Raw genomic sequence first — 26,677 nt, 5'->3', positions numbered from 1 at the left:
AGTGAGCAACCTTCCAGTTCTGAGATTCTTTCCTCAGCTTGGTCTAATGCCTCCAATTATATTTTGAAATTTTTGTAGTGAATTTTTCATATCCCTAAGTTCAGTTTGGTTCTTTCTTAAAATGGTTAGGTTGTCCTTCAACTCTTGGATTGTTTTACTGTTTTCCTTGGATGTGGTTTTGACCTTCTCTTGTACCTCGATGAGCTTCCTTGCCATCCAGATTCTGAATTAAACATGTGACATTTCAGCAATTTCAACGTGTTTAAGAACCTTTCCTGGAGAGCCAGTGTGATTGTTTGGAGGTGAGAAGACACTCTGGCTTTTAGAGTTGCAGAGTCCTTACACTGTCTGTTTCTGATCTGTGAAGGCTGATATTCCTTTTTCCTTTGAAGTTGTTCTTTGGACTGGGCTTTGTTTTTGTGTTCTTTATTGCTCTCAAGGATTTGGCTGTGGTGCAAGTTGGGTAAAGTTGAAAGGCTTTGTTTCTGAATGCGTTCAGCAGGCCATCTCTCATTTCAACACTCCTGGGCAGCACACTTTAACCCTGGGTGGCTGGGACTGGGCCCATGGCTTTGTGCTCTGACCACTCAAGGGCAAGCCCCAGCTGGGCTGGAGAGGCCAAGGTGCTCCCAGACTGCAGGCAATAGCACTACACTAGAGGTTGCAGGGTAGCCATGGGTGGGAAACACTCCAATGTGGCAGTGGTGGAGTCATTAGTAACCATGCTCTGGTGGGAGGCAGTCAGCAAAAGTGTTCCAGTGGGGGAAGGATGGGAAACCCAAGTGGGAAGTTCTCTGGTAGGGGCACCAGGGGTGCCATGAGTGAACACATTCTGGCAGGAGGCTGCCAGCAAAAGTGCTCCAGTGGGGTAGCAGGGACCTCATGAGAGAGCACAATGGCAGTGGCTGCTGGCAACGGCAGCCCAGCAAAGTCTACAGTATTTTTATTAGCCTGATTAACATATATTGGAATTTAACTTTATCAACAACTTTCATTACAACTTTTACTACATGCTCACACTGTATTTAAACATTAGACAAAAATAAGACTATTTACATGTGCTGAAGCCTGTAAAGTTTGGTGTCTCACTTATAAGCACATGACTTAAGTTTTGGAAATCAAACAAGGAAGTATATACTAATAAATATCTGTGTGTTCCTCCATAAAAGGATCATCCTCCAACATAGTGAATGTCATCTTGAAAAACAAGGAACTATGTCACCTCAAAATGAAAACAATAATACTCTAGTAACAGGCCCCAGTCATAAAGAAATGTATAAGATGCCAGAAAAATAATTCAAAATAATAATCTTAGGAAAATTCAGTGAAATATATGAGAATACAGACAGACAATTCAATGAGAACAGGAAAACAATTCATAAATTGAATGAAAAATTGAATAAAGACATCATAGAAAAGAACCAAACAGAAATCCTAGAGCTGAAGAATTTAATGAAGGAAATTTAAAAATGCACCTGAAACCTTCAGCAACAAACTAGACCAAGCAGAAGAAAATTTCTGAACCTGAAGACCAGGTGTTTGAAATAACACAGGCAGACAAAAAAGAAAATAAAAAGAAAAAAGAATGAAGAAAACTCACAGGATTTAGGGAACACCATTAAGTGACAAATATTCAGATTATGGTTGTTGCAGAAAGAGAAGAGAGGAGAAAAGCAAGGAAAATACGTTTAATGAAATAATAGCTGAAAATTTCCCATGTCTTGGAAGACAAATGAACATACAGGTCTAAAAAGCTAAACAAACCCAAAGAGATTAAGCTTAAACATGTCCTCTCTGGGGCACATTATAGTCAAATTAACAAAGTCAAAGAGAAAGAAAGAATTTAAAAGCATCAAGAATGTCAAGTCACATATAAGGGAATTTCCATTAGATAAGCAGATTTCTCAGCAGAAAGTTTACAGGCCAGGAGATATTGGAATGATATATACAAAATATTGAAGGAAATAAACTATCAGCCAAGAATATTACTCCCAGTAGAGAAATTCTTCTGAAATGAAGAATAAATAGAATCTTTTACAGACAAGCAAAAACTGAGGGAATTCTGAGGAGGAAAAGTTAAATATTAAATTTGAACTCAATTGAACATGGACACCAAGGGACAATGGTCACCAAGTCCCAGAAGAGGTTGTGTGAGCTGCTTGAGGCATTCATCCAGTACTGTTTCAGAGCCTATAAATTAGTTATTGAAAAACAATAGACAATCACAAAAAAAAGTGGACCTTTTTGTGTTCCTTGAGCCCAGTCATGAAAAGCTCTCCTGACTGGACCTCATGCCAAAAAACTTGTTACAATAAGAGCTACAGTCCCAGACTGAACCAAAGCTACATGAGACCTCTCCTTGTCTGTGCACAGATGAGTGGCCAACTCTAGAGCCCAGGCTGTTGCTTCCCACTCTGGTGGTAAATCCTCCATTGTATGGTGAGTACGGTATCCAACTCTGGAGCCCAGGTTGTTGCTTCCCAGTCTGGTGGTAAATCCTCCATAGTCTGATGAGTGTAAATACCTTTTCCTTCTCCTTTTCCCATTGCAATTTGCTTATTATATCAATCTGCTTATTATATCATTTGCTTATTATTATATCAATTGCTTACTATATAATTTGTTTATTACATCTACATTGCCATTTACATGGGATAAAGGTTGTTTACCCTTAAGGTATTGTGTGTGTGTCTTTTGTTCTCCCCTCACACATTTCCCAAACAGAATAAATTCTTCATCTCTAAAATGGACTTACAAGAAATGCTCAGGAGAGTCTTAAAAGTAGAAGTGAAAAGATTATAACCACCATTGTGCAGACATGCGAAACTATAAAACTCACTAGTAGAGCTGATACACAAAGGAGAGAGGCAAATGAATCAAACCTTATCACTACAGAAAACCACCTAACTGCAAAAATAACAGTAAGAGGGGAAGAAACAAAGGATATTAAAAAACAACCAGAAAACAATCTAAAATTACAGGAGTAAGTCCTCATCTATCAAGAATAACCTTGCAAGTAAATGGATTACATTTCTCATTTAAAAGATGTGGACTGGTTGAGTGATTAAAAAACAAGACTCAACTATACGCTGCCTATAGGAAACCTACCACACCTGTAAAGATATGCATAGACTGAAAGTGAAGGGATAAAAAAGATATTCCATGCAAACGAAAACCAAAATCAAGCAGAAGTCTCTATGGTTATAGCAACAAAACAGATTTAAAGTGAAAACCTATAATAATAGACAATGGAGGACATTATATAACAATAAAGGAATCAGCTCAGCAAGAGAATATTACAATTGTAAATATATATGCACCCAGCACTGGACTATCCAGATATTAAATCTTTTAATATCCAGATATTAAAAAGCAAATATTGTCAGATCTAAAGGAAGAGATAGACCCTAATATAATAATACTTTGGGACTTCAACATTCCACTCTCAGCATCAAATAGATAATCTAGACAGAAAACCAACAAAGAAACATCAGATTTGAACTGAACAATAGGCTAAATGGACCTCACAAACATTTACAAAACATTTTGCCCAACAGCTGCAGAACACACATTATTTTCACCAGCACATGGAACATTCTCCATGATTGATCATATTTTAGAACACAAATCTCAACACATTTCAGAAATTAAAATCATATCAAGTGTCTTATCTGAACACAAGGGAATGGAGTTAGACATCAATAACAAGAGAAACAGTTGAAGCTATACAAATACATGAAAATTAAACAGTTCCTGAACAACAAATGGGTGAAGAAACTAAGAATGAAATTTTAAAATTCTTTCACCAAATGAAAATTTGAAACATAATATATCAAAACCTATAAGACACAGCAAAAGCAATACTAACAGGCAAATTTATAGCAATAAGTGCCTACTTAAAAAAAAAAAACAAAAAAAAAAACTAGGGAGACAAGATGGCCAAACAGAAACAGCTCCAGTCTGCAGCTCCCGGTGAGACCAATGCAAGAAGTGAGTGATTTCTGCACTTCCAACTGAGGTACCTGGTTCATCTCACTGGGACTGGTTAGACAGTGGATACAGCCCACAGAGGGCAAGCCAAAGCAGGGTGAGGCATTGTCTCACCCAGGAAGTGGAAGGGGTCAAAGAACTCCCTCCCCTAGCCAAGGGAAGCCATGAGAGACTGTACCATGAAGGACAAGGCTATCCAGCCCAGATACTACATTTTTCCCACGGTCTTGGCAACACACAGACCAGGAAATTCTCTCAGATGCCTACACCACAAGGGCTGTGGGTTTCAAACACAAAACTGGATGGCTGGTACAGCAAACACCAAGCTAGCTGCAGGAGTTTTTTTCATACTTCAGTGGCACCTGGAACACCAGCGAGACAGAACCATTCACTCCCCTAGAAAGGTGGATGAAGCCAAGGAGCCAAGTGGTCTTGCTCAACAGATCCCACCCCCAAGGAGCCCAGCAAGCTAAGATCCACCGGCTTGAAATTCTCACTACCAGCACGGCAGTCTGAAGTCGATCTGGGATGCTCAAGCTTGGTGGGGGAAGGGGTATCTGCCATTACTGAGGCTTGAGTAGGCAATTTTCCCCTCACAGTGTAAACAAAGCCCCTGGGAAGTTTGGACTGGGCAGAGCCCACCACAGCACCTGAAAGCCACTGTAGCTAGACTACCTCTCTAGATTCCTCCTCTCTGGGTATGGCATCTCTGAAAGAAAGGCAGCAACCCCAGTCAGGGGCTTATAGATAAAACTCCCATCTCCTTGGCACAGAGCATCTGGGGAACGGGGTGGCTGTGGGCAAGCTTCAGCAGACTTAAACGTTCCTGCCCGCCAGGTCTGAAGAGAGCAACGGATGTTCCAGCATAGTGCTCAAGCTCTGCTAAGGGACAGACTGCCTCCTCAAGTGGGTACCTGATCCCCGTGCCTCCTGACTGGGATACATTTCCCAGCAGGGGTTGAAAGACACCTCATACAGGAGAGCTCCAGCTGGTATCTGGTGGGTGCCCCCTGAGACAAAGCTTCCAGAGGAAGGAGGAGGAAGCAATCTTTGCTGTTCTGCAGCCTCCACTGGTGACACCCAGGCAAACAGGGTCTGGAGTGGACCCCCAGCAAACTCCAGCAGACCTACAGATGAGGGGCCTGACTGGTAGAAGAAAAACTAACAAACAGAAAGCAATAGCATCAACATCAACAACAAAAAAAAAGGATCATGCAAAAACTCCATCTGAAGGTCACCAAAAGCAAAGACCAAAGGTAGATAAATCCACGAAGATGAGGAAAAGCCAGTGCACCAAAGCTGAAAACTCCAAAAACTAGAATGCCTCTCCTCCAAAGGATCACAACTCCTCACCAGCAATGGAACAAAACTGGATGAAGAATGAGTTTGACGAACTGACAGAAGTAGGCTTCAGAAAGTGGGTAATAACAAACTCCTCCAAGCTAAAGGAGCATGTTCTAACCCAATGCAAGGAAGGTCAGAACCTTGATAAAAGGTTAGAAGAACTGCTAATGAGAATAACCAGTTTACAGAAGAACATAAATGACCTGATGGAGCTGAAAAACTCAGCACAACAACTTTGTGAAGCATACACAAGCATCAATAGCCAAAGCAATCAAGTGGAAAAAGGATATCAGAGATTGAAGATCAACTTAATGAAATAAAGCTTGAAGACAAGCCTAGAGAAAAAACAATGAAAAGGAATGAACAAAGCCTCAAAGAAATATGAGACTATGTGAAAAGACCAAAGCTACGTTTGACTGGTGTACCTGAAAGTGATGGGGAGAATGGAACCCAGTGGGAAAACACTCTTCAGGATATGATCTAGGAGAACTTCCCCAACCTAGCAAGACAGGCCAATATTCAAATTCAGGAAATACAAAGAATATCACAAAGATACTCCTTGAGAAGAGCAACTACAAGACATATAATCATCAGATTCACTAAGGCTGAAATGAAAGAAAAAAAGTAAAGGTCAGGCAGAAAGAAAGGTCGAGTTACCTACAAAGGGAAGTCCATCAGACTAACAGCAGATCTCACTGCAGAAACTCTACATGACAGAATAGACTGGGGGCCAATATTCAACATTCTTGAAGAAAAGAATTTTCAACCAAGAATTTCATATCCAGCCAAATTAAGCTTCACAAGTGAAGGAGAAATAATATCCTTTAAAGACAAGCAAATGCTGAGGGATTTTGTCACCACCAGGCCAGCCTTACAAGAGCTCCTGAAAGAACCACTAAATACGGAAAGGAAAAACTGGTACCAGCCACCGCAAAAACATGCCAAATTGTAAAGACCATCGATACTATGAAGAAACTGCATCAACTAATGGGCAAAATAACCAGCTAGCATCATAATGACAGGATCAAATTCACACGTAACAATATTAACCTTAAATGTACACAGGCTAAATGCCCCAATTAAAAGACACAGACTGGCAAATTGGATAAAGAGTCAAGATCCATCAAGTGCTGTATTCAGGAGACATATCTCATGTGGAAAGACACACATAGGCTCAAAATAAAGAGATGCAGGAAGATTTACCAAGCAAATGGAAAGCAAAAAAAAAAAAAAGCAGAGGTTGCATTCCTAGCATCTGATAAAACAGATCTTAAACCAACAAAGATTAAAAAAAGACAAAGAAGGGTATTACATAATGGTAAAGGGATCAATGCAACAAGAAGGGCTAACTATCCTAAATATACATGCACCTAATACAGGAGCACCCAGATTCATAAAGCAAGTTCTTAGAGACCTACAAAGAGGCTTAGACTCACACACAATAATAGTGGGAGACTTTAACATCCCACTGTCAATATTAGATAGATCAATGAGACAGAAAATTAACAAGGATATTAAGGACTTGAACTCAGCTCTGGACCAAGCAAACCTAATAGACATCTACACAACACTCCACCCCAAATCAACAAAATACACATTCTTCTCACCACCATATAGTACTTGCTTCTGAATGACTACTGGGTAAATGACAAAGTTAAGGCAGAAATGATTAAGTTCTTTGAAACCAATAAGAACAAAGACAGAGAACAAACACATAACATATCAGAATCACTGAGACACAGCTAAAGCAGTGTTTAGAGGGAAACTTATAGCAATCAATGCCCACAGGAGAAAGCAGGAAATATCTAAAATCGACACCCTAACATCAAAATTAAAAGAATTAGAGAAGCAAGAGCAAATAAATTCAAAAGTTAGCAGAAGACAAGAAATAACTAAGATCAGAGCAAAACTGAAGGAGATAGAGACAAAAAAATCTTCAAAAAATCAACGAATTCAGGAGCTGGTTTTTTCTCAAAAGATTAACAAAATGGATAGACCACTAGCCAGACTAATAAAGAAGAAAAGAGAGAAGAATCTAGTAGACACAATAAAAAATGATAAAGGGGAGACAACTACTGATCCCACAGAAATACAAACTACCATCAGAGAATACTGTAAATACCTCTATACAAATAAAATAGAAAATCTAGAGGAAATGGACAAATTCCTGGACACATACAACCTCCCAAGACTAAACCAGGAGGAAGATGAATCCCTGAATAGACCAATAACAAGTTCTGAAATGGAGGCAGTAATTAATAGCCTACCAGCCAAAAAAAGTCCAGGACCAGATGGATTCACAGCTGAATTCTACCAGAGGTACAAAGAGGAGCTGGTACCATTCCATCTGAAACTATTCCAAACAACAGAAAAGGAGGGACTCCTCCCTAACTCATTTTCTGAGGCCAGTATCATCCTAATACCAAAGCCTGGCAGAGAAACTGCAAAAAAAGAAAATTTCAGGCCAACATCCCTGATGAACATGGATGCAAAAATCCTCAACAAAATATTGGCAAACCAAATCCAGCAGCACATTAAAAAGCTTATCCACCACGATTAAGTCAGGTTCATCCCTAGGATGCAAGGCTGGTTCAACATACACAAATCAATACACATAATCCATCACGTAAACAGAACCAATGACAAAATCCACGTGATTATCTCAATAGATGCAGAAAAGGCCTTCGATAAAATTCAACACCCTTTATGCTAAAAAGTCTCAATAAACTAGGTATTGATGGAACATACCCACAGCCAATATTATACGAACAGGCAAAAGCTGGAAGCATTTCCTTTGAAAACTGGCACAAGACAAGGTTGCCTTCTCTCAGCACTCCTATTCAACATAATATTGGAAGTTCTGGCCAGGGCAATCAGGCAAGAGAAAGAAAGAAAGGGTATTCAAACAGGAAGAGAGGAAGTCAAAGTATCTCTCTTTGCAGATGATATGATCGTATATTAAGAAAACCCCATCGTCTCAGCCCAAAAACTCCTTACGCTGATAAGAAACTTCAGCAAAGCCTCAGGATACAAAATCAATGTGCAAAAATCACAAGCATTCCTATACACCAATAATAGACAAACAGAGCCTAATCATGAGCAAACTCCCATTCACAATTGCTTCAAAGAAAATAAAATACAACTTACAAGAGATGTGAAGGACCTCTTCAAGGAGAACTACAAACAACTGTTCAAGGAAATAAGAGAGGACACGAACAAATGGAAAAACATTCCATGCTCATGGATAGGAAGAATCAATATTGTGAAAATGGTCATATTTCCCAAAGTAATTTACAGATTCAATGCTATTCCCATCAAGCTACCATTGACTTTCTTCACATAATTAGAAAAAACTACTTTAAATTTAATATGGAACCAAACAAGAGCCTTTATAGCCAAGACAATCCTAAGCAAAAAGAACAAAGCTGGAGGCATCATGCTACCTGACTTCAATATATTACAAGGCTACAGTAACCAAAACAGCATGGTACTGGTACCAAAACAGAGATATAGACCAATGGAACAGAACAGAGGCCTCAGAAATAACACCACACATCTACAACCATCTGATCTTTGAAAAACCTGACAAAACAAGCAATGGGCAAAGGATTCCCTATTTAATTAAAAGTGTTGGGAAAACTGGCTAGCCATATGCAGAAAACTGAAACTGGACCCCTTCTTTATACCTTATACAAAAATTAACTCAAGACAGATTAAAGACTTAAATGTAAGACCTAAAACCATAAAAACCCTAGAAGAAAATCTAGGCAATACCATTCAGAATAGAGGCATGGGCAAAGACTTCATGACTAAAACACCAAAAGCAATTGCAACAAAAGCCAAAATTGACAAATGAGATCTAATTAAACTAAAGAGCTTCTGTAAAGCAAAAGAAACTATCATCAGAGTGAACAGACAACCTACAGAATGGGAGAAAACTTTTGCAATCTATCCATCTGACAAAGGGCTAATATCCAGAATCTGTGAAGAACTTAAACAAATATACAAGAAAAAAATAACCCCATTAAAAGGTGGACAAAGGATATGAACAGACACTTTTCAAAAGAAGACATTCATGCAGCAAACAAACATACGAAAAAAAAGCTCATCATCACTGGTCATTAAAGAAATGCAAATAAAAACAACAAGATACCATCTCACGCCAGTTAGAATGGCGATCATTAAAAAGTCAGGAAACAACAGATGCTGTGGAGAAATAGGAATGCTTCTACACTGTTGGTGGGGGTGTAAGTTAGTTTGACCATTGTGGAAGACAGTGATTCCTCAAGGATCTAGAACTAGAAATACCACTTGACCCAACAATCTCATTACTGTGTATATACCCAAAGGATTATAAATCATTCTATTCTAGACACATGCACACGTATGTTTACTGCAGCACTACTCACAATAGCAAAGACTTGGAAGCAACCCAAATGCCCATCAATGTTAGCCTGGATAAAGGAAAATATGGCACATATACACCATGGAAAACTACACAACCATAAAAAAGAATGAGTTTGTCCTTTGCAGGGATGCCGATGAAGCTGGAAACCATCATCCTCAGTAAACTAACACAGGAACAGAAAATCAAACACTGCATGTTCTCACTCATAAGTTGGAGTTGAACAATGAGAACATATAGGCACAGGGAGGGGAACATCATACACTGGGGCTGGGGCTGTCAGGGAGTAGGGGGTAAGGGGAGGGATAGCATTAGGAGAAATAACTAATGTAGATGATAGGTTGATGGGTGCAGCAAACCACCATGGCACATGTATACCTATGTAACAAATCTGCACATTCTGCACATGTATCCCAGAACTTAAAGTATTAAAATAAAAAAAAAGAAAGAAAGAAAGAAAAGAAATGTATATCCTCAGACTGTGCCTACCGAAACAGAAATCTCTTGTTTTATGAAGCCTTCGAGGTGATTCTCTTGGCCACTCTAAGTTTGAGAATCATCATCCTTTTCATTTAAATATATTAAATTTCATAAGTTGTATATAGATATACACATATATGCATTCATATATATAAAAATATATATTTATTTGCATTTTACATCATACCTGGAAAAATTATGGTATATAGTAAATACACAGTACCAGTTAGTTGTTAATTAACCACCTTTGTTCCTTACCTTCCCATTTCAGATACTTTTTCCAGGGATGCAATTTGGATCAATTGCTATAGCCAGTAAATTGCAACTTTGATAAATATGATATAATTAAAGAATTACCTTTAGAAAAGTACTTTTCATCTCTGAAATTGCCTTATCCCTGATGTCCTCAAGTTGTTTCAATGCCTGGGTAGCTTGCTGTAACTGCTCTTCACAAAATTCATCTAGAGAATATGTTCGAGAACTATCCAGCTAATTAGATGATAGTATATGTTCAGTGTTAGAAAGTCAAAATTCATATTTAAAAAAGATAAAACATTTGGTCTTTTCATGTCATAAGGAAGACCCCATATTTTACATTTTGTTCTGTATATCCCATATGATTTACACGTTTCTCAAATTTAAACACTTGTTAAATCTAACTAAATCTTGATTAAAATAAAGAAAAATATATTATTGTTTTAAATAATAACTAAGATTAAACTGAAGCAGAAAATTCAAGAGTTGATGTGTTTTTGAAACATTTAGGCATGCAGAAAATCCACCAATCCCAGAAACTACTTTTACTTTTGAAGCCACAATTATCTGTAACAATTTAAAACACAAAGATAAAATACAGCATTATCAGGGGAACCAGTCCCCAGTATTTCAACGTAGGTTCTTTTCTATTTTCCCTAAGTGTTGGTCGGTCTGAGAAATAAAGAGAAAGATTACAAAGAGAGAAATTTTACAGCTGGGCCTCTGCGGGTGACATCACATATTGGCAGGTTCCATGAGGCCCCCTGAGCTGCAAAACCAGCAAGTTTTTATTAGGGATTTCAAAAGGGGAAGGAGTGTATAAATAGGAAGTTGGTCACAGACATCACATGCTTCAAAAGGCAATAAAATATCACAAGACAAATGGCAGAGCGAGATCACAAGGCCAGGGCGAAATTAGAATTACTGATGAGGTTCCATGTCCCGCTGGACATGCATTCTCATTGATAAACATCTTAACAGGAAACAGGGTTTGAAAGCAGACAACCGGTCTGACTAGAATTCGCCAGGCTGGAATTTCCTAATCCTAGCAAGCCTGAGGGCACTGCAGGGGACCAGGGCATATTTCATCCCTTATCTTCAACTGCATAAGACAGACACTCCCAGAGCGGCCATTTTAGAGACCTCCCCCTGGAAATGCATTCCCTTCCCAGGATTATTCCTTGCTGGGAAAAGAATTCAGTAATATTTCTCCTATTCGCTTTCTGCAAGAAGAGAAATATGATCCTATTCTGCCAGGCCCCACAGGCAGTCAGACCTTATGGTTATCTCCCTTGTTCCCTGAAAATTGCTGTTATCCTGTGCTTTTTCAAGGTGACCAGATTTCATATTGTTCAAACACACATGTTTTACAAACAATTTGTGCAGATAATGCAATCACCACAGGGTCCTGAGGTGACATATATCCTCAGCTTACGAAGATGATAGGATTAAGAGATTAAAGTAAAGACAGGCATAGGAAATTATAAGAGTATTGATTGGGGAAGTGATAAATGCCCATGAAAGCTTCACAATTTATGTTCAGAGACTGCAGTAAAGACAGGCATAAGAAATTATAAAAGTATTAATTTGGGGAACTAATAAATGTCCATGAAATCTTCACAATTCATGTTTTTCTGCCGTGGCTTCAACCGGTCCCTTCATTCGGGGTCCCTGACTTCCCACAACACAGCAAAAAGAGGGTAAAATTACATGATTCAAACAAAGTTAATTTTATTCACAATTCAGTCAGAATCTATATGGAGGAAATCTCCATCAACTATGCTATGAATTAATCTCTGGTAATACAAAAACATAATGTTCCATCCATGCGTGTATATTCCATCATTCTTCCTTCTTTCAGTATTATTTTTCCACTACTGTGTTAATTCTCTGAACAAAATATATTTTCATTAATAAATATGCAGATATCCTTATTTTTTATCATATAGTTATACTATAAAAATTAATAAATGTATCTTCCCACAACAAAAAAGATTGGAAAGTACTGCTCTTGCTTAAAATTTTGGATTTCCTCTTTTAAGTTTCCATTCTCCTGGTTCCATATCTGACTACCAGGTCTGAATTTGTCAAAACCTCCCTGCCATTCTGGTCTTACTGACAACATCCTAATTAAAGTCTTTATTGCTTATACCTGCATTTATCCAGTACCATAATAACTGATCTCTATCACCCAAGTATCTCTCCACTTCCAATTTTTCCCAAAGACCAATATTACAATAATTTCCTAAAATACTATGTTCAAAAACTTTGAATAGTTATTCTTTAAGAGTAGTTCTCAAAATTTATCCTGCATAAGAGTTAACTGAGGAACCTATTTAAAATGTAGATTACCAGTACCACTCACTGCCCTCTCATGCAAAAGGAATGGGACACAAATATTTACATTTTTATTAAGCACCCAAATACAGCACAATAAAACAAATTTCACTCGAATGTGAAACATAATCCAAAGTCTCAACTCTACACGATTCTGTCAACTTGGATAAGTGACAATCTCTCTAGAACTAAGTTTTGTTCAAATAGGTGAATTTTATTCAAAATTCATTCAGAATCTAGCCGGGAGAAATCTCCATCAACTAAGCTAAGAATTCATCCCTGGTAATACAAAAACATAATGTTCCATCCATTTGAAAGTAAAGATTTGAACAAACAACATATGTTCTTTACCTTCCGGTTCAAGAAACTCCGCCCTCTTTAAAGGTATGCTTTCATCCCAGCAGAGTACACGTATGACCACCATTAATGGCATTAACTTCTGAACAATCCCATTCCTCACATTCATAACCTTGCTTCATACTCCTTATGTCCTCATTGTCAGTCTTCATTGGTGTCTGCATCCCTGGGCTATGCATAGCCTTCCGATTCTAATGCACAACTGGCCACCTTTGACTCCTGACCCCAGCTTGGTTCTCCAGGATATGAATCTCTGCTCTTCCTCCATCGAAACCTGGCTTTTCCACATACAGTATCACAAATTCCCATTCTTGTAAATTGCCCTCATAACAATCACCACTAGGAGTTCCCCTGCCCTATGGGCAGGTTGAAATCCTACTTTTCCCTTACTGTGTTATTCTTGGCCTGACATTCATGAGCCAATCTAATTTTCAAATCAAATATATATTGAATGCCTTACTCACATTAATATTCTTTATTTAAAAGCCTCATCTCCTCCCCTATGGCTATTCAAATCCAGTACAGCCTAGCTCAAAATATGAGGCATGACCTAACTTTAATTCCAAATAAGGCTAATCTCTGCCTTCTCTGGATTTCTGTAACATGACTGTTTTACAAGTATTGTTTGCACATAAACATTTCTTACCTTATACTTTGCTAATGATTAGGTAGAATGATTAGCACAACAAAGAAACTATCTCTCAAATTAGTTTTCATTTTTATATGTAAAGAATTATTTCTTCCCATGAACTGTAAGCAGATTGAAAACAGCAAAGCTTTGCTTTTCACTTTGTATTCATCTCCTTTGCACAGCACTTTGCATATAATAAATAATAAATACTTACATATTGTCTGGAAAAGTTTGTTCTCTTCCTCCTGATGTTCTATATTAAAGCTGACATGGCCTAAGGTCTCTAGGAAAGAGTCCTAACATTTCTTCTCTATCACTGGTCATGTTCTCTATCATTTGTTAGCATTTAAGGTGCAGACTTCAAAGGTATTTTAAAGTGTTTTATGCCTTCCCACCCATCATTAAAAATTAATAAATTTTGTCACTCAGCCATTTACAAAACAATCTAATATCACAGAGTATTTTATTTCCTTCTACATGAAAACCATATCCTATTTCCTTCTACATAAAAACCAAATCAAAAAGATTCCTCTGTGAAACGTCTCCCACTTAAGGTGAATTTAATCCTTTTGAAACATAAACATTCTCAATATAGGCATAAAAAATAAAACAATACAGGTATAAAAAAATACATCTGTGTAATAATTCCTCTTCCTTCATTAATTTATTCTTTTATTCAAAGACTAGTGTTGAGCACCTACTATGTATCAATCACTACACATAATCAATTCTAAACATCAGATGTTGATTTACAAGTATTAATCTTGTTACATGTAGTCAACACAACTGATTTTCGAGCTAATTATCAAATATTTAACTTGTCCAAGCCCCTTAAGAATTCCTCTTTCTTAGTCTAGATAACTCTACCAATTTTGCTTTTCTCCCTCATACATTGAGTGAGTGAAGTAAAAACTGCTAGAATCTTGTTCAATTGTAGACTAGTTCTAGGTACTTAACCACTCAAAAGAGCTATCTTATAGAAATTAAATTATTCCATTAAGAGGCTCACTTTTTCTAGAATCTTGAAATAGGAGAATTCATAAATTTAACCAAAACTTCTGAGTTGAAGCTTATGATAATATCTTGACAGCTATACAGGAGGAAGAATAGTTGATAACTATCAATTATGTATAAGAAGTAACTGATTATTTTAAATAATATTACACATTTGGAAATACATTTGAAAATAAAGGGTCTTATGGACTTAGGTTACTCATAAGGAAGAAACTACAAGAAATGTTAACTATTAAAATGTATTGCAAGGAACTCATGTTCTTTGCAGATATTTTAGAACAGTAGTAATCGAAAGAGATGGTTTATTTATGAATTTAGAAATCTGTATATTTTTTAATTCAAATGCTATATGTTCTTCCTAGTTTCTATATACCAATATTAGCTTATAGTAGTATACTTCTACTCACCTTTACAAGGCATATGGCAGATAGATTATTTTCATGGTCATTATAATTTTTGAGATTAATTGCATCTTCACAAAGTCCTCTTATATAAAGCAAACAGGCTTGAAATAAGTCATCAGCCAAAAAAAGATGGTGGTACAAAAATGATCTGAAAGTTAAAAAATTTCTACAGATGTATCTCTCATTCAAAATGAATAAAATTAATTTAGAGGTAAGTAGTATGGTTTAGTTAATATCCTTATAGTCAAAATGTTTTACATCTACCCCATTTTAAATGATAATGATTAGTAAGCATTAGGGGTTGTGTTTCGATGATAATGTTGTAGGCAAGGCTTTGGGGACTAGGTGTGTTGAATAAGAACAAAATAGGGGGAACAAGTAATGACATTCTATTATGCCACTGAGTTCTAATTTTGAAATATGAGGAAGTATTATCTAAAATGAATTATATGTCCTCAATGTATTAAATTCACTAAATCAAAATAAATTCCTTCAATGTACTTTTCTCCCAATTATAGGAAAAAATACTAACTGGATTACAGACCATTGGGAGAATGTTTCTTAAAATTTCCAACTACTTATACTAAAATAAAGAAGATGGACCCTTTTCTTTTCTGTCTTTTTCTACTAGTCTAAATAATGATCACAAAGGTGAGACAAATCACTACTAACTACACTGGAAATAATAGAAAGACAGAACTTGGGGAGAAAAGGGCAGAGTAGAAGAGATGAGGTTCCTTAAAAATTGGATCAAGTAAAGCAAACTTTCCTGTGCAACAGTGTGTAGAGAAGAGGGGGTCTTCTGCCCTGAATCATCCCTTTGGAGTGGCTGATTTTTAAGGGTTATCAAGCTCATAATATACAGAAAATATAATAATCAGAAATTATCTCTTCCCTCTTTCTATTTTATAGTTGAAGGCTTTATATATTATAAAGCTAGTGAATTTTAAGCTTCATGGGTTCATCATTTACACTGCCTATTCCAAAGTCCTGTACTATTTATCTTAAAGAACCCTCCCAATTATATAAGCCTCACATAACATAAAACTACTCCTAGACACAGAAGAATTTGATGACATCCCTTTAAGTATCTGATACAGAAAAGGAGATTATGCTAAAGACATGTGGTACATCACGGAAAGTAAAATATCACAAAAAGCAAATACAATCTCAGTATTTATTAACAAGAGGTTGACTATCAAAATTTAGGTAATAATAGACTCACATTATTCAGTGTTTGTTTAAAGTTTTCTTTTTTTCCTTTAAAAATGTACTAAATTTTGGTTTGCATATTTCAACATAGATATGAAAATGGGGAGGGTGCACATAAAAGTAATTATAAGAATGGAAAACATGAAAAAATTTATAGCTGTAATGCATTATCTGACAGGAGAAAAATAGCACATCGACTAATGACTGTCTTCAAGCATAAGTATTATAAGGAACTCATCACAAATTTCTATTTTATTACCAAAGAAAACCAAATACATTCTACACAACATAACACACACACAAACTAGAACTGCTTGGTATTAGGGAACATACCACAAAAGACTATTACTACTCAGGTACTGGATTCCAGGAAAAATGAAATAGACATACTTTTCACTGTTCTTCCTGCTCAGCACAACTAAAAACTCTGGATATTACATTAAAGCCAACATAACAAAACATTGAAGGGTGGGGAAGAAAAGGCAAAGGTGTCTAGAAATGACATGGTGGTAAGTTCCCTGGATTTTCTTTTTGCCCAATATATCCCAGACTTGAAGCTGAAGAAACCAGTAACCTAGAAATGCCAATGGGTGCAGATTAAGAAAAAAAAAGTCCATTGTCTAGGCAAAGGACCAGGACAGGGGCAGCCTACCATGACAGAAACTTTTATTCAGTAACTATTCTATTCCAGCCAAATACCATAGGGAAAAAAGGGTGAGTGGGAAGCCTAGAGTTCCACTCCTGGAGAATTGTTATAAAGCACCCTTAATGCCTCCACGGAGGGTTTTCAGGGAAAGCGAAGTAGGGAGCTTGGATACTTGTCCCCAGTGGGTGGTAATATGTAAAGAAATAGAAGACATAAAGAAGAACCAAATGGAAATTTTAGAATTAAAAAATACAATGACAGAAATACAAAAAACTCAACGGATGAACTCAATGATAGAACGAAGTAGACAGAGAAACAAATCAGTGAACTGACAGAAAAACAGAAATTATCCAATTCAAACAACAGCAAAAAAAAAAAAATGAGGGAAATGAATCGCTTGAACCCAGGAGGTAGAGGTTGTAGTGAGCTGAGATCATGCCACTGCACTCCATCCAGCCTGGGCAACAGAGTGACCATCTCAGAAAAAAGAAAAAAAAAAAAAAAAAAAAGAACAAATCTTCATTCACCTGTGGAATTACAAAACTGATCTAGCATTTGTGTCTGAAGTCCCAGAAGGAGAGGTTAAAGAAGACAGGGCTTAAAAAAAATAAAAAATACTTGAAGAAATAATGGCTGAAACATTCTAAATTTGTCAAAAGAAATACAAACCTAGAGATTCAAGAAGCTAAGGGAACTCAAAACAGGATAAAGACAAAGAAATCCACAACCAAGACACATCAAAGTCAAACTTCTGAAAACTAAACACAAAGAAAAAAACCTTGAAATCAGCAAGAGGAAAAACACTTTATCTATAGGAGAAAAACAATTCAAATGACCATGGAGGTTAGAAGTGACACAATGTTTTTCAAGTGCTGAAAGAAAGGAACTGTCAACCCAGAATCCTATATCTAGCAAAAATGTTCATGAATTAAGAGGAAATTAAGACATTCTAAGACAAAGGAAAAGTAAAAGAACTTGTGTACTAACAGACCTACACAAAAAATATGTCTAGAGAAAGTTCTTTAAACAGAAATCAAACAACCAAACAATAAAAGAAGGAACACTACAACATTAAAAAGGAAGAAAAAACATGATAAACAAAAATATAAGCAAACAGAATATTCCTCTCATGAGTTCTCTAAATTCTATTTGATGATAGAAGCAAAAATAATAACATTGTTTGATAAAGTTTCAAATGTATGCGTAAAAGCTAAGACAATATATTACAAACAGGAAGGTAAAGAAACACGAAGGTGTATATGTGCCATCATCCTTAGCAAACTATCACAAGAACAGAAAACCAAACACCACATGTTCTCACTCATAGGTGGGAACTGAACAATGAGATCACTTGGACTCAGGAAGGGGAACATCACACACCGGGGCCTATCATGGGGAGGGGGGAGGGGGGAGGGATTGCATTGGGAGTTATACCTGATGTAAATGACGAGTTGATGGGTGCAGCAGACCAACATGGCACAAGTATACATATGTAACAAACCTGCACGTTATGCACATGTACCCTACAACTTAAAGTATAATAATAATAAATAAATTAAAAAAAAAAAAAAAAAAACACGAAGGTTGCTACATGTTCAAACTGATAAAATTATAACACCAGTAGACTGTAATGTATATATAATCTTATACTACAGCAGCCATTAAAAAAGCTACACAAAGAGATACATTGAAAAATACTATAGATAAATCGAAATGGAATTCTTAAAAATGTTCAAGGCAGGAAACATAAAACATAGAAACAAACAGCAGAGAGAACTAACAGAATAAAAAAAAAATGGCTTATAACTTAAAGCCCATATAAATAATCAGATTAAATTCAAATAGTCTAAATATGGCAATTAAAAGACAGAGATTGGTAGAATGGGTTTTAAAATATGGCATAGGTTAGGCACAGTGGCTCACACCTGTAATCTCAGCATTCTGGGAGGCCGAGGCGGGCAGATCACCTGAGGTTGGGAGTTCGAGACCAGCCTGACCAACATGGAGAAACCCTGTCTCTAATAAAAATACAAAATTAGCTGGGCGTGGTGGTGGGCGCCTGTGATGCCAGCTACTTGGGAAGCTGAGGCAGGAGAATGGCTTGAACCCGGGAGACCAAAGTTGTGGTGAGTTGAGATCTTGCCATTGCACTTTAGCCTGGGCAACAAGAGTGAAACTCCATCTCAAAAAAAAAAAAAAAAAAAAAAAAAAATGCATGGCACAACTGTATGCTGTCTATAAGAAACTCACTTCAAATATAGGCATATCAAAAGTAAAAGCATGGAAAAGATATATTGTGTAAACACTAATCAAAAGAAAACATTGTGGCTATATTAAAACCAAATAAAGAAAACAACCAGTACAAAGAACAAATAAAACTACCAGAAATACTGAGGGACACTATACAATGTTAAAAGCATCAATCCACCAAGAAGATAGAGTAATTCTAAGCGTGTATGCACCAAACAATAGGGTTGCAAAATGTCCAACAAAAACTGAACTGAAAGGAAAAGGAGACAAATCCACAATTATAGCTGGAGACTTCAGCACTCTCTCAACAACTGACAGAACAACTAGGCAGAAGATCAGCAAAGATCTAGAAAGCTAAACAACTTTATCAACCAAGTGGGTCTAAGCAGTGTTCTACAGAATACTCCACCCAACAACAGAAGAATACACAATCTTTTCAAGTTCCCATGGAACATATATCAATAAAGACCATATCCTGGAAACAACAACAACAACTCAACAAGTTTTTAAAAAATCATACAGACTGATTTCTCACCACAATGAAATCAAACTAGAAATTAGTAACAGGAAAAAAACAAAATCTCTAAACACTGGAAATTGAACAAAACACTGCTAAATGGGTCAAAGAGAAAGACTCGAGGAAAATTAAAAATTCAGTGAACTGAATGAAAATACAACATATCAAAATACATGGTATACAGCTAAACCAGTGCTGACAGAAATTTATAGCACTGAATGCTTACATTAAAGAGGTATTGCAAAATCAATAATCTAGGCTCTCACTTTAAGAACTTAGAAAACAAAGAACAAATGAAACCCAAAGCAAACAGAGGAAAGAAATTATAGTGATAGGAGCAGAAATCAATGAAATGGAGAAAAGAAAAACAATTGAGAAAAATTAATGAAACAAAGAGCTGATTCTTTGAAAACATCAATAAAGCAAACTTCAAATAAAATTGAAAAAAAGTGAAAAGACACAAAGTATCAGGAACAGGAATGAAACAAGATATCAAGACTGATTCTGTAGACATCAAAGGTATCATAAGGGAATATTATGAATAATTCTATACATAAAACTGACAACTTAGATGAAATGTACCAATTCCTCAAAAAACACAAACTACAACAACTCACCCAATGTGAAACAGATAATCTCAGTAGCCCTATACCTACCAAGAAAACTGAATTCATAATTTAAAAACTTCCAAAGAAGCAATCTCCAGGCCCAGATTACTTCACTGGACATTTCTACCAAATGCTTAAAGAAGAATTAACACAGATATCAGTAAAGGGTCAAAATACAGGGTCTCAGGACTTTATTACCTCCCACAGAAAGTTAAACTAGCAACTATTCACAAACAAGAACACCTTTGTGTTCCCAAAACTTGGGAAGGCCTGAGAAAGCTGCATGGACCACAGAACACAGAACCAAAAAAAAAAAAGAAAAAGAACTGCCTTTGAAGGATAAGAGAACTTATCTCACTTTGATCCCACTGCCCTTCCTTTCCCCAAGATGGCTCACTGCAACAAAGAAAAAATTTCCCAGGGCCCACAGTTTCTACAGCAGGAAAATAGAATAGAAAGCAGACATCCCATTTCCCTGGCATTCTGATATGCTTCCCAAGAAGTCTACTTCAGTCTCACTTCTTAAGGAACACAGAGGGTAACAGCATGGCTAGACCACCTGGGGTCAGGTAGAGATAAAGCAAGGAGACAGAGCCCATGGCAATTAGCCTGCAGATCTTGATGGCAGCTCTGTGTACCTGCCAGAGGTAGTACACAATCTGAGGTACCAGCTAACAGCATAGCTCCCTCACAAATCCTAGCTGGTCACTCTCAGAAGTGTTGGGAAATTCTACCTGGCTTATATCCCTAGATGGCTCAGCCTCCAGTCCAGCCTCAGACCCTGCCCCAACGCCCCATACAGGGAGAGAAATACCCACCACAGTGCAATGTAACAAAGCACAGAAGCTAGTTCTTCCACACCCAGAAGGTTAAATAGCACTCAGTTCAGGCTCAAAGCCCACCCCAAGGCCCTGCATAAGCAGGAAGGCAAACCTTGTCTGTGTATTATGTACTAGGCATAGCAGCTGGTCCCCTCCGTCCTAAGCAGTGACTCCACCTAACCTTGGAGCTCCTCTCACAACCCCACCCAACTGCAGTGGTACCATTAGGCCAGGGAATATATGTTGTGGCTCAGCCAGATGAAAGACAATTGCAGTGTCCAGCCAGCAGTTCTGCTTGATTGCAGAGCTCAGTCGGGGTCTCACCAGAGAGTAGAGTCCAGCCAGCTTCCCTACCCTAATCAAAGACAGCAGCTCAGCCGGGTGTGGTGGCACATGCCTGTAGTCCCTGCTACTCGGGAGGCTGAGGCAGGAGAACTGCTTGAACCTGAGAGGCAGAGGTCACAGGGAGCTGAAATCGCGCCAGTGCACTCCAGCCTGGGCAACAGAGGAAGACTCCGTCTCAAAAAACAAAACAAAACAAAATGCTCAACATCACTAATCATTAGGGAAATGCAAATTAAAACCATAATGATCTAGCCAAAGTCCAGCCTATTAAAAAACACAATGAAATATCACCTCCGAAAGGCTACTATCAAAAAAATGAGAAATAAACGAGTGTTGGCAAGGATTTGGAGAAAAGGGAAGGTTAATACAATGTTGTGAGAATATAAATTAGTACAGCCATATGGAAAACTATGGAGGTTCCTCAAAAAACTAAAAATAAAGTCACCATACGATTCAACAATCCTACTTCTAAATATTTACCCAAAAGATTTTTGAAATAAGTATGTCAAAGATATATCTGCACTTCCACATTCACTGCAGCACTATTCACAGCAGCCAGGTTATGGAATCAACCCAAGTGCCCATTAACAGATGGACAGATAAAGAAAATGTGGTATCTATATGCAACGGAATACTATTCAGAAAGAAATTCTGTCATATGACACAACATGGATAGAATCGAAGAACATTATGTTAAGTTAAATAAGCCAGGCACAAAAAAACAAATGACACATGTTCTCATAAGCAGAATCTCAGGCAATCAAACTGAAAAAAGCAGGGAGTAGGATGGTGTTTACCACAGGCTGAGGGTAGGGGAAATGGAGGAGATTATGGTCAAAAGATACAAAGCCTCAGATGGGAAGAATAAGTTGTTGTTTTGAGATCTATAGCACGGTGTGGTGAATATAGTTAATAATGGTGTGTACTATATATTTTGAAAGTGTTAAGAGTAAATTTCAAATGTTTTCACCAAAAAAAATAAGTGTTTGAAGTGATAAATATGTTAACTAGCTTGATTTAATTATTCCACATTGTATTCATAAACTTTAACATCATTTTGTACCCTAAATATATACAACTATAATCTGTCAATGTAAAATAAAAGTAAATAAATATATAATATCATTTAAGACAGAAAAAAAGAAAAATTAATACCAATTCTGCACAATCTCTCCTGGAAAACAGGAGGAAGAAGAAACACTTCCTAGTTCATTTTATGAAGCTAGTAACATCCTGATATCAAAACACTACAGACCATCATTCCTCATGCAAAGATCCGTAGCAAAATATTAGCCAAGAAAATTCTCTAAAATATGTAAAAAGAATTATGCATCATGACCAATAGGGATTTATTCCAGGGATGCAAAGTTGGTTTTGTATCCAAAAATCTATCAATGTACTTTACCATATTAATAGATAAAAGAAGAAAAAAATCACATGGTCAAATAAATTTATACAGAAAAAAGCATGTGACAAAATTTAGCACACTTTTAGGATAAAAACTCTCAGAAAAATAGGAATAGAGAGAAACTGCCTCAACTTGACAAAGAGCATTTATTAAAAATCTATAGCTAAAATTTTAATAGTGAAAGACTCAATCCTTTCCTTTAAGATAGGGAAAAAGTCAACAATGTCTATTCTTCACCACACTTATTCGACATAATGCTGGAAGTTCCATCCATTATATAAGGCAAGAAGAGAAAATAAAGCCGTATAGATCAGAAATGAAGAGATAAATTGTCCCTATTTACAGATAACCAATATTCTATATAGAATATCCCAAAAAATCCCAAAAAATATACAAAAAACTCCTAGAACTATTAAGTGACTTCAACAAGGTTATAGCATGTAAGATCAATATATGAAAATCAATTTGTTTCTATATACTAGCAATGAATGCATGAACATGTAAATTAAATACTCAATCCCATTTATAATTACTTGACATAAAATGAAATAGTTACAAATCTAACAAAACATTTCTGGTGATTAAATTTATGTGTGAACTTGAGTGAGCCAGCAGTTGCCCAGATTTTTATTTAAACATTGTTTTGGGTCTTTCTCTGAGGCATTTCTGGATGAGATTAGTATTTGAGTAGGTAAATTGAGTAAAACAGATTGCCCTCTCCAGAGGGGTTGGGCCTTGCTATGGTTTGAATGTTCCCTCTAAAATTCATGTTGTAATTTAATTACCACTGTGATGATATTAAAAGGTAGGACTATTAAGAGTGATAAGGTCATTAGGGCTCTGCACTCATGAATGGATTAATGCCATTATTGAGGGAATGCATTATTACTGCTGGAGTAGGCTCCTGATAAAAAAGAAGAGTTCAGGCTGGGCACAGTGGATCACACTTCTAATCCCAGTAATGGAAGACTGAGGCAGAAGGATAAGGAATTTCAGACCAGCCTGTGAAACACAGTGAGACTGTATCTCTAAAAATGTTTTTAAAAATCAGCCAGGTATGGTGGTACATGCCTGTAGTCCCAGCTACTTGGGAAGCTGAGGTGGGAGGAGGGCTTGTGTACAGGAGCTTGAGGCTACAGTGAGCTATGATCACAACACTGCACTCCAGCCTGGCTGACAGAGATCCTCCTAAAAATATATATTTATAATAGAATGATTTATATTCCTTTGGGTATATACCCAATAATGGAATTGCTGGGTCAAATGGTATTTCTGGTTCTAGAGCTTTGAGGACTCACCACACCATCTCCCACAATGGTTGAACTAATTCACATTCCCACCAACAGTATAAAAGTGTTCTTATTTCCCCACAGCCTTTCCAGCATCCATCGTTTCTTTACTTTTAATAATCGCCATTCTAACTGGTGTGAGATGTGGTTTTGATTTGCATTTCTCTAATGTTCAGTGATGTTGAGCTTTTTCGTGTATGTTCACTGCAGCACTATTCACAATAGCAAAGACATGGAATCAACCCAAATATCCCTTAATGATAGACTGGATAAAGGAAATGTGGTACATATATACCATGGAATACTTTGCAGCCATTAAAAGGAACAAGATCATATCTTCTGCAGGGATACAGATGGAGCTGGAAACCATTATCCTCAGCAAACTAACGCAGGAAAAACAACCAAACACCGCATGTCCTCACTTATAAGTGGGAGTTGAACAATGAGAACACATGGACACAGAGAGGGAAACAACACACACTGGGGCCTGCTTAGAGGTGGAGTTGGGGGAGGGAGAGCATTAGGAAAAATAGCTAATGCATGCTGGGCTTAATACCTAGGTGGTGGGTTCATAGGTGCAGCAAACCACCATGGCACACATTTACCTATGTAACAAACGTGCACATCCTGCACATGTACCCCAGAACTTAGCTCACACCTGTAATCCTACCACTTTGGGAAGCTGAGGGAGGTGGATCACAAGGTTGGGAGTTCAAGACCAGCCTGGCCAACATAGTGAAACCCCATCTCTACTAAAAATACAAAAAATTAGCTGGCTGTGGTGGTGGACGCCTGTAATCCTAGCTATTCAGGAAGCTGAGGCAGGAGAATCGCTTAATCCCAGGAGGCGGGGGTTGCAGCGAGCCAAGATTGCACCACTACATACCAGCCTGGGTGACAGTGCAAGACTCCAACTCAAAAAAAAAAAAATTTAAATAACTAAAATAAAATAAAATAATTCAACATGATTTCCTCTGTCTCACAAGTTTGCTTGCTTGCCCTTCTACCTTCCACCTTCTTCCATGGAACAATCCAGTACAAAGGCCCTAACCAGATGCCAGTTGTCAAGTTCTTGAACTTCCCAGCCCTCCAGACCCATAAGACAAATACGCTTCTTTTTCTCCACAAATGATCCAGTCTGTAGTATTTGCTATAGCAATACAAAATGAACTGAGACAGGCCTCATCCAATTCATTGAGGCCTGAATAAAACAAAAATACTGAGTAAGAGACAATTCTGTCTCTCTCTTCCTGTCCTCAAGCTGACACAGTGGCTTTCTCCTGTTGTTGGATTTGAACATGGACTGGAACTTAAATCACTGTCTCTGTTGGTTTTTAGGTCTTTGGAGTCAGACTAGAAGGGGAATTATACTATACCATCAGATCTCCTGGGACTCTAGTTTACCAACTACAGGTCTCAGGTCTCTCTCTCTCTCTGTGTCTCTCTCTCTCTCTGTGTCTCTCTCTCTCTCTCTCTCTCTCTCACTCTCTCCCCACACCTCCCCCCCGCCTTTTCTCTCTCTCTCTCCCCTCATATATTTGTAGCTATTGTAAATGGGACTACTTTCTTGATTTCTTTTTCAGATTATTCGCCATTGGCATATAGAAATACTACTGATTTTTGTATGTTCATTTTGTATCCCGTAACATTACTGAATTTGTTTATCAATTCAAATAGATTTTTAGTGGAGTCCTTAGGTTTTTCCAAATATAAGATCCTATCATCTGCAAACAAGGATCATTTGATTTTTTACTTTCCAATTTGGATGGCCTTTATTTCTTTCTCTTGTCTGAGTACTCCAGCTAGGACTTCCAGTACTAGTTTGATGGGCATCTTTGTCGTACTCCATATCTTAGAGGAAAGAATTCCAATTTTTCCACATTCAGTACAACAATGCTAGCTGTGAATCTGTCATATATAGCTTTTATTATGTTGAGGTATGTTCTCTTTTATAGCCAGTTTTTAGGAATTTTTGTCATGAAAGGATGTTGGATTTTATCAAATGCTTTTTCAGCATCAATTGAAATGATCATATGGTTTTTGTCCTTCATTCTGCTGATATAATGTTTCACATTGATTGCATATCAATCAATATGCAAATGTTGCAAATGCAAATGTTGATATGTTCAACTATCCTTGCATCCCTGGGATAAATTCCATTTGGTCATGATGAACAAAGTTTTTAACATGCTGTTGAATTTAGTTTGCTAGTACTTTGTTGAGGATTTTTGCATCTTTTTTTTAGGGATATTGGCCTGTAGTTTTCTCTCTCTCTCTTTTTTTTTTTTTTTAATAAGCCTTTGGTTTTGGTATCAGGGTAATACTGTCCTCATACAATGAGTCTGGAAATATTCCCAACTACTC

General features: G+C 37.2%; 1 protein-coding gene across 2 annotated transcripts in view; it reads right to left on the bottom strand.

Moving 5' to 3' along the window:
- The window catches only part of LOC116268619 (dynein heavy chain 14, axonemal-like), a 103,683-nt gene that overhangs the window by 40,897 nt on the left and 36,109 nt on the right, over positions 1-26,677 (bottom strand). For both annotated transcript variants that reach the window (XM_031655382.1, XM_031655376.1), the window contains exons 8-9: positions 15,221-15,365; positions 10,577-10,708 (exon numbers count right to left, since the gene is read on the bottom strand). In XM_031655382.1, coding sequence (XP_031511242.1) covers positions 10,577-10,708; positions 15,221-15,365 — 277 coding nt within the window. The remainder of the gene's footprint in view (positions 1-10,576; positions 10,709-15,220; positions 15,366-26,677) is intronic.

This window comes from Papio anubis, chromosome 1 (genome assembly GCF_008728515.1).
Source record: "Papio anubis isolate 15944 chromosome 1, Panubis1.0, whole genome shotgun sequence".
Lineage (NCBI taxonomy): Eukaryota > Metazoa > Chordata > Mammalia > Primates > Cercopithecidae > Papio > Papio anubis.
This window is presented reverse-complemented; position numbering and strand designations above follow the sequence as displayed.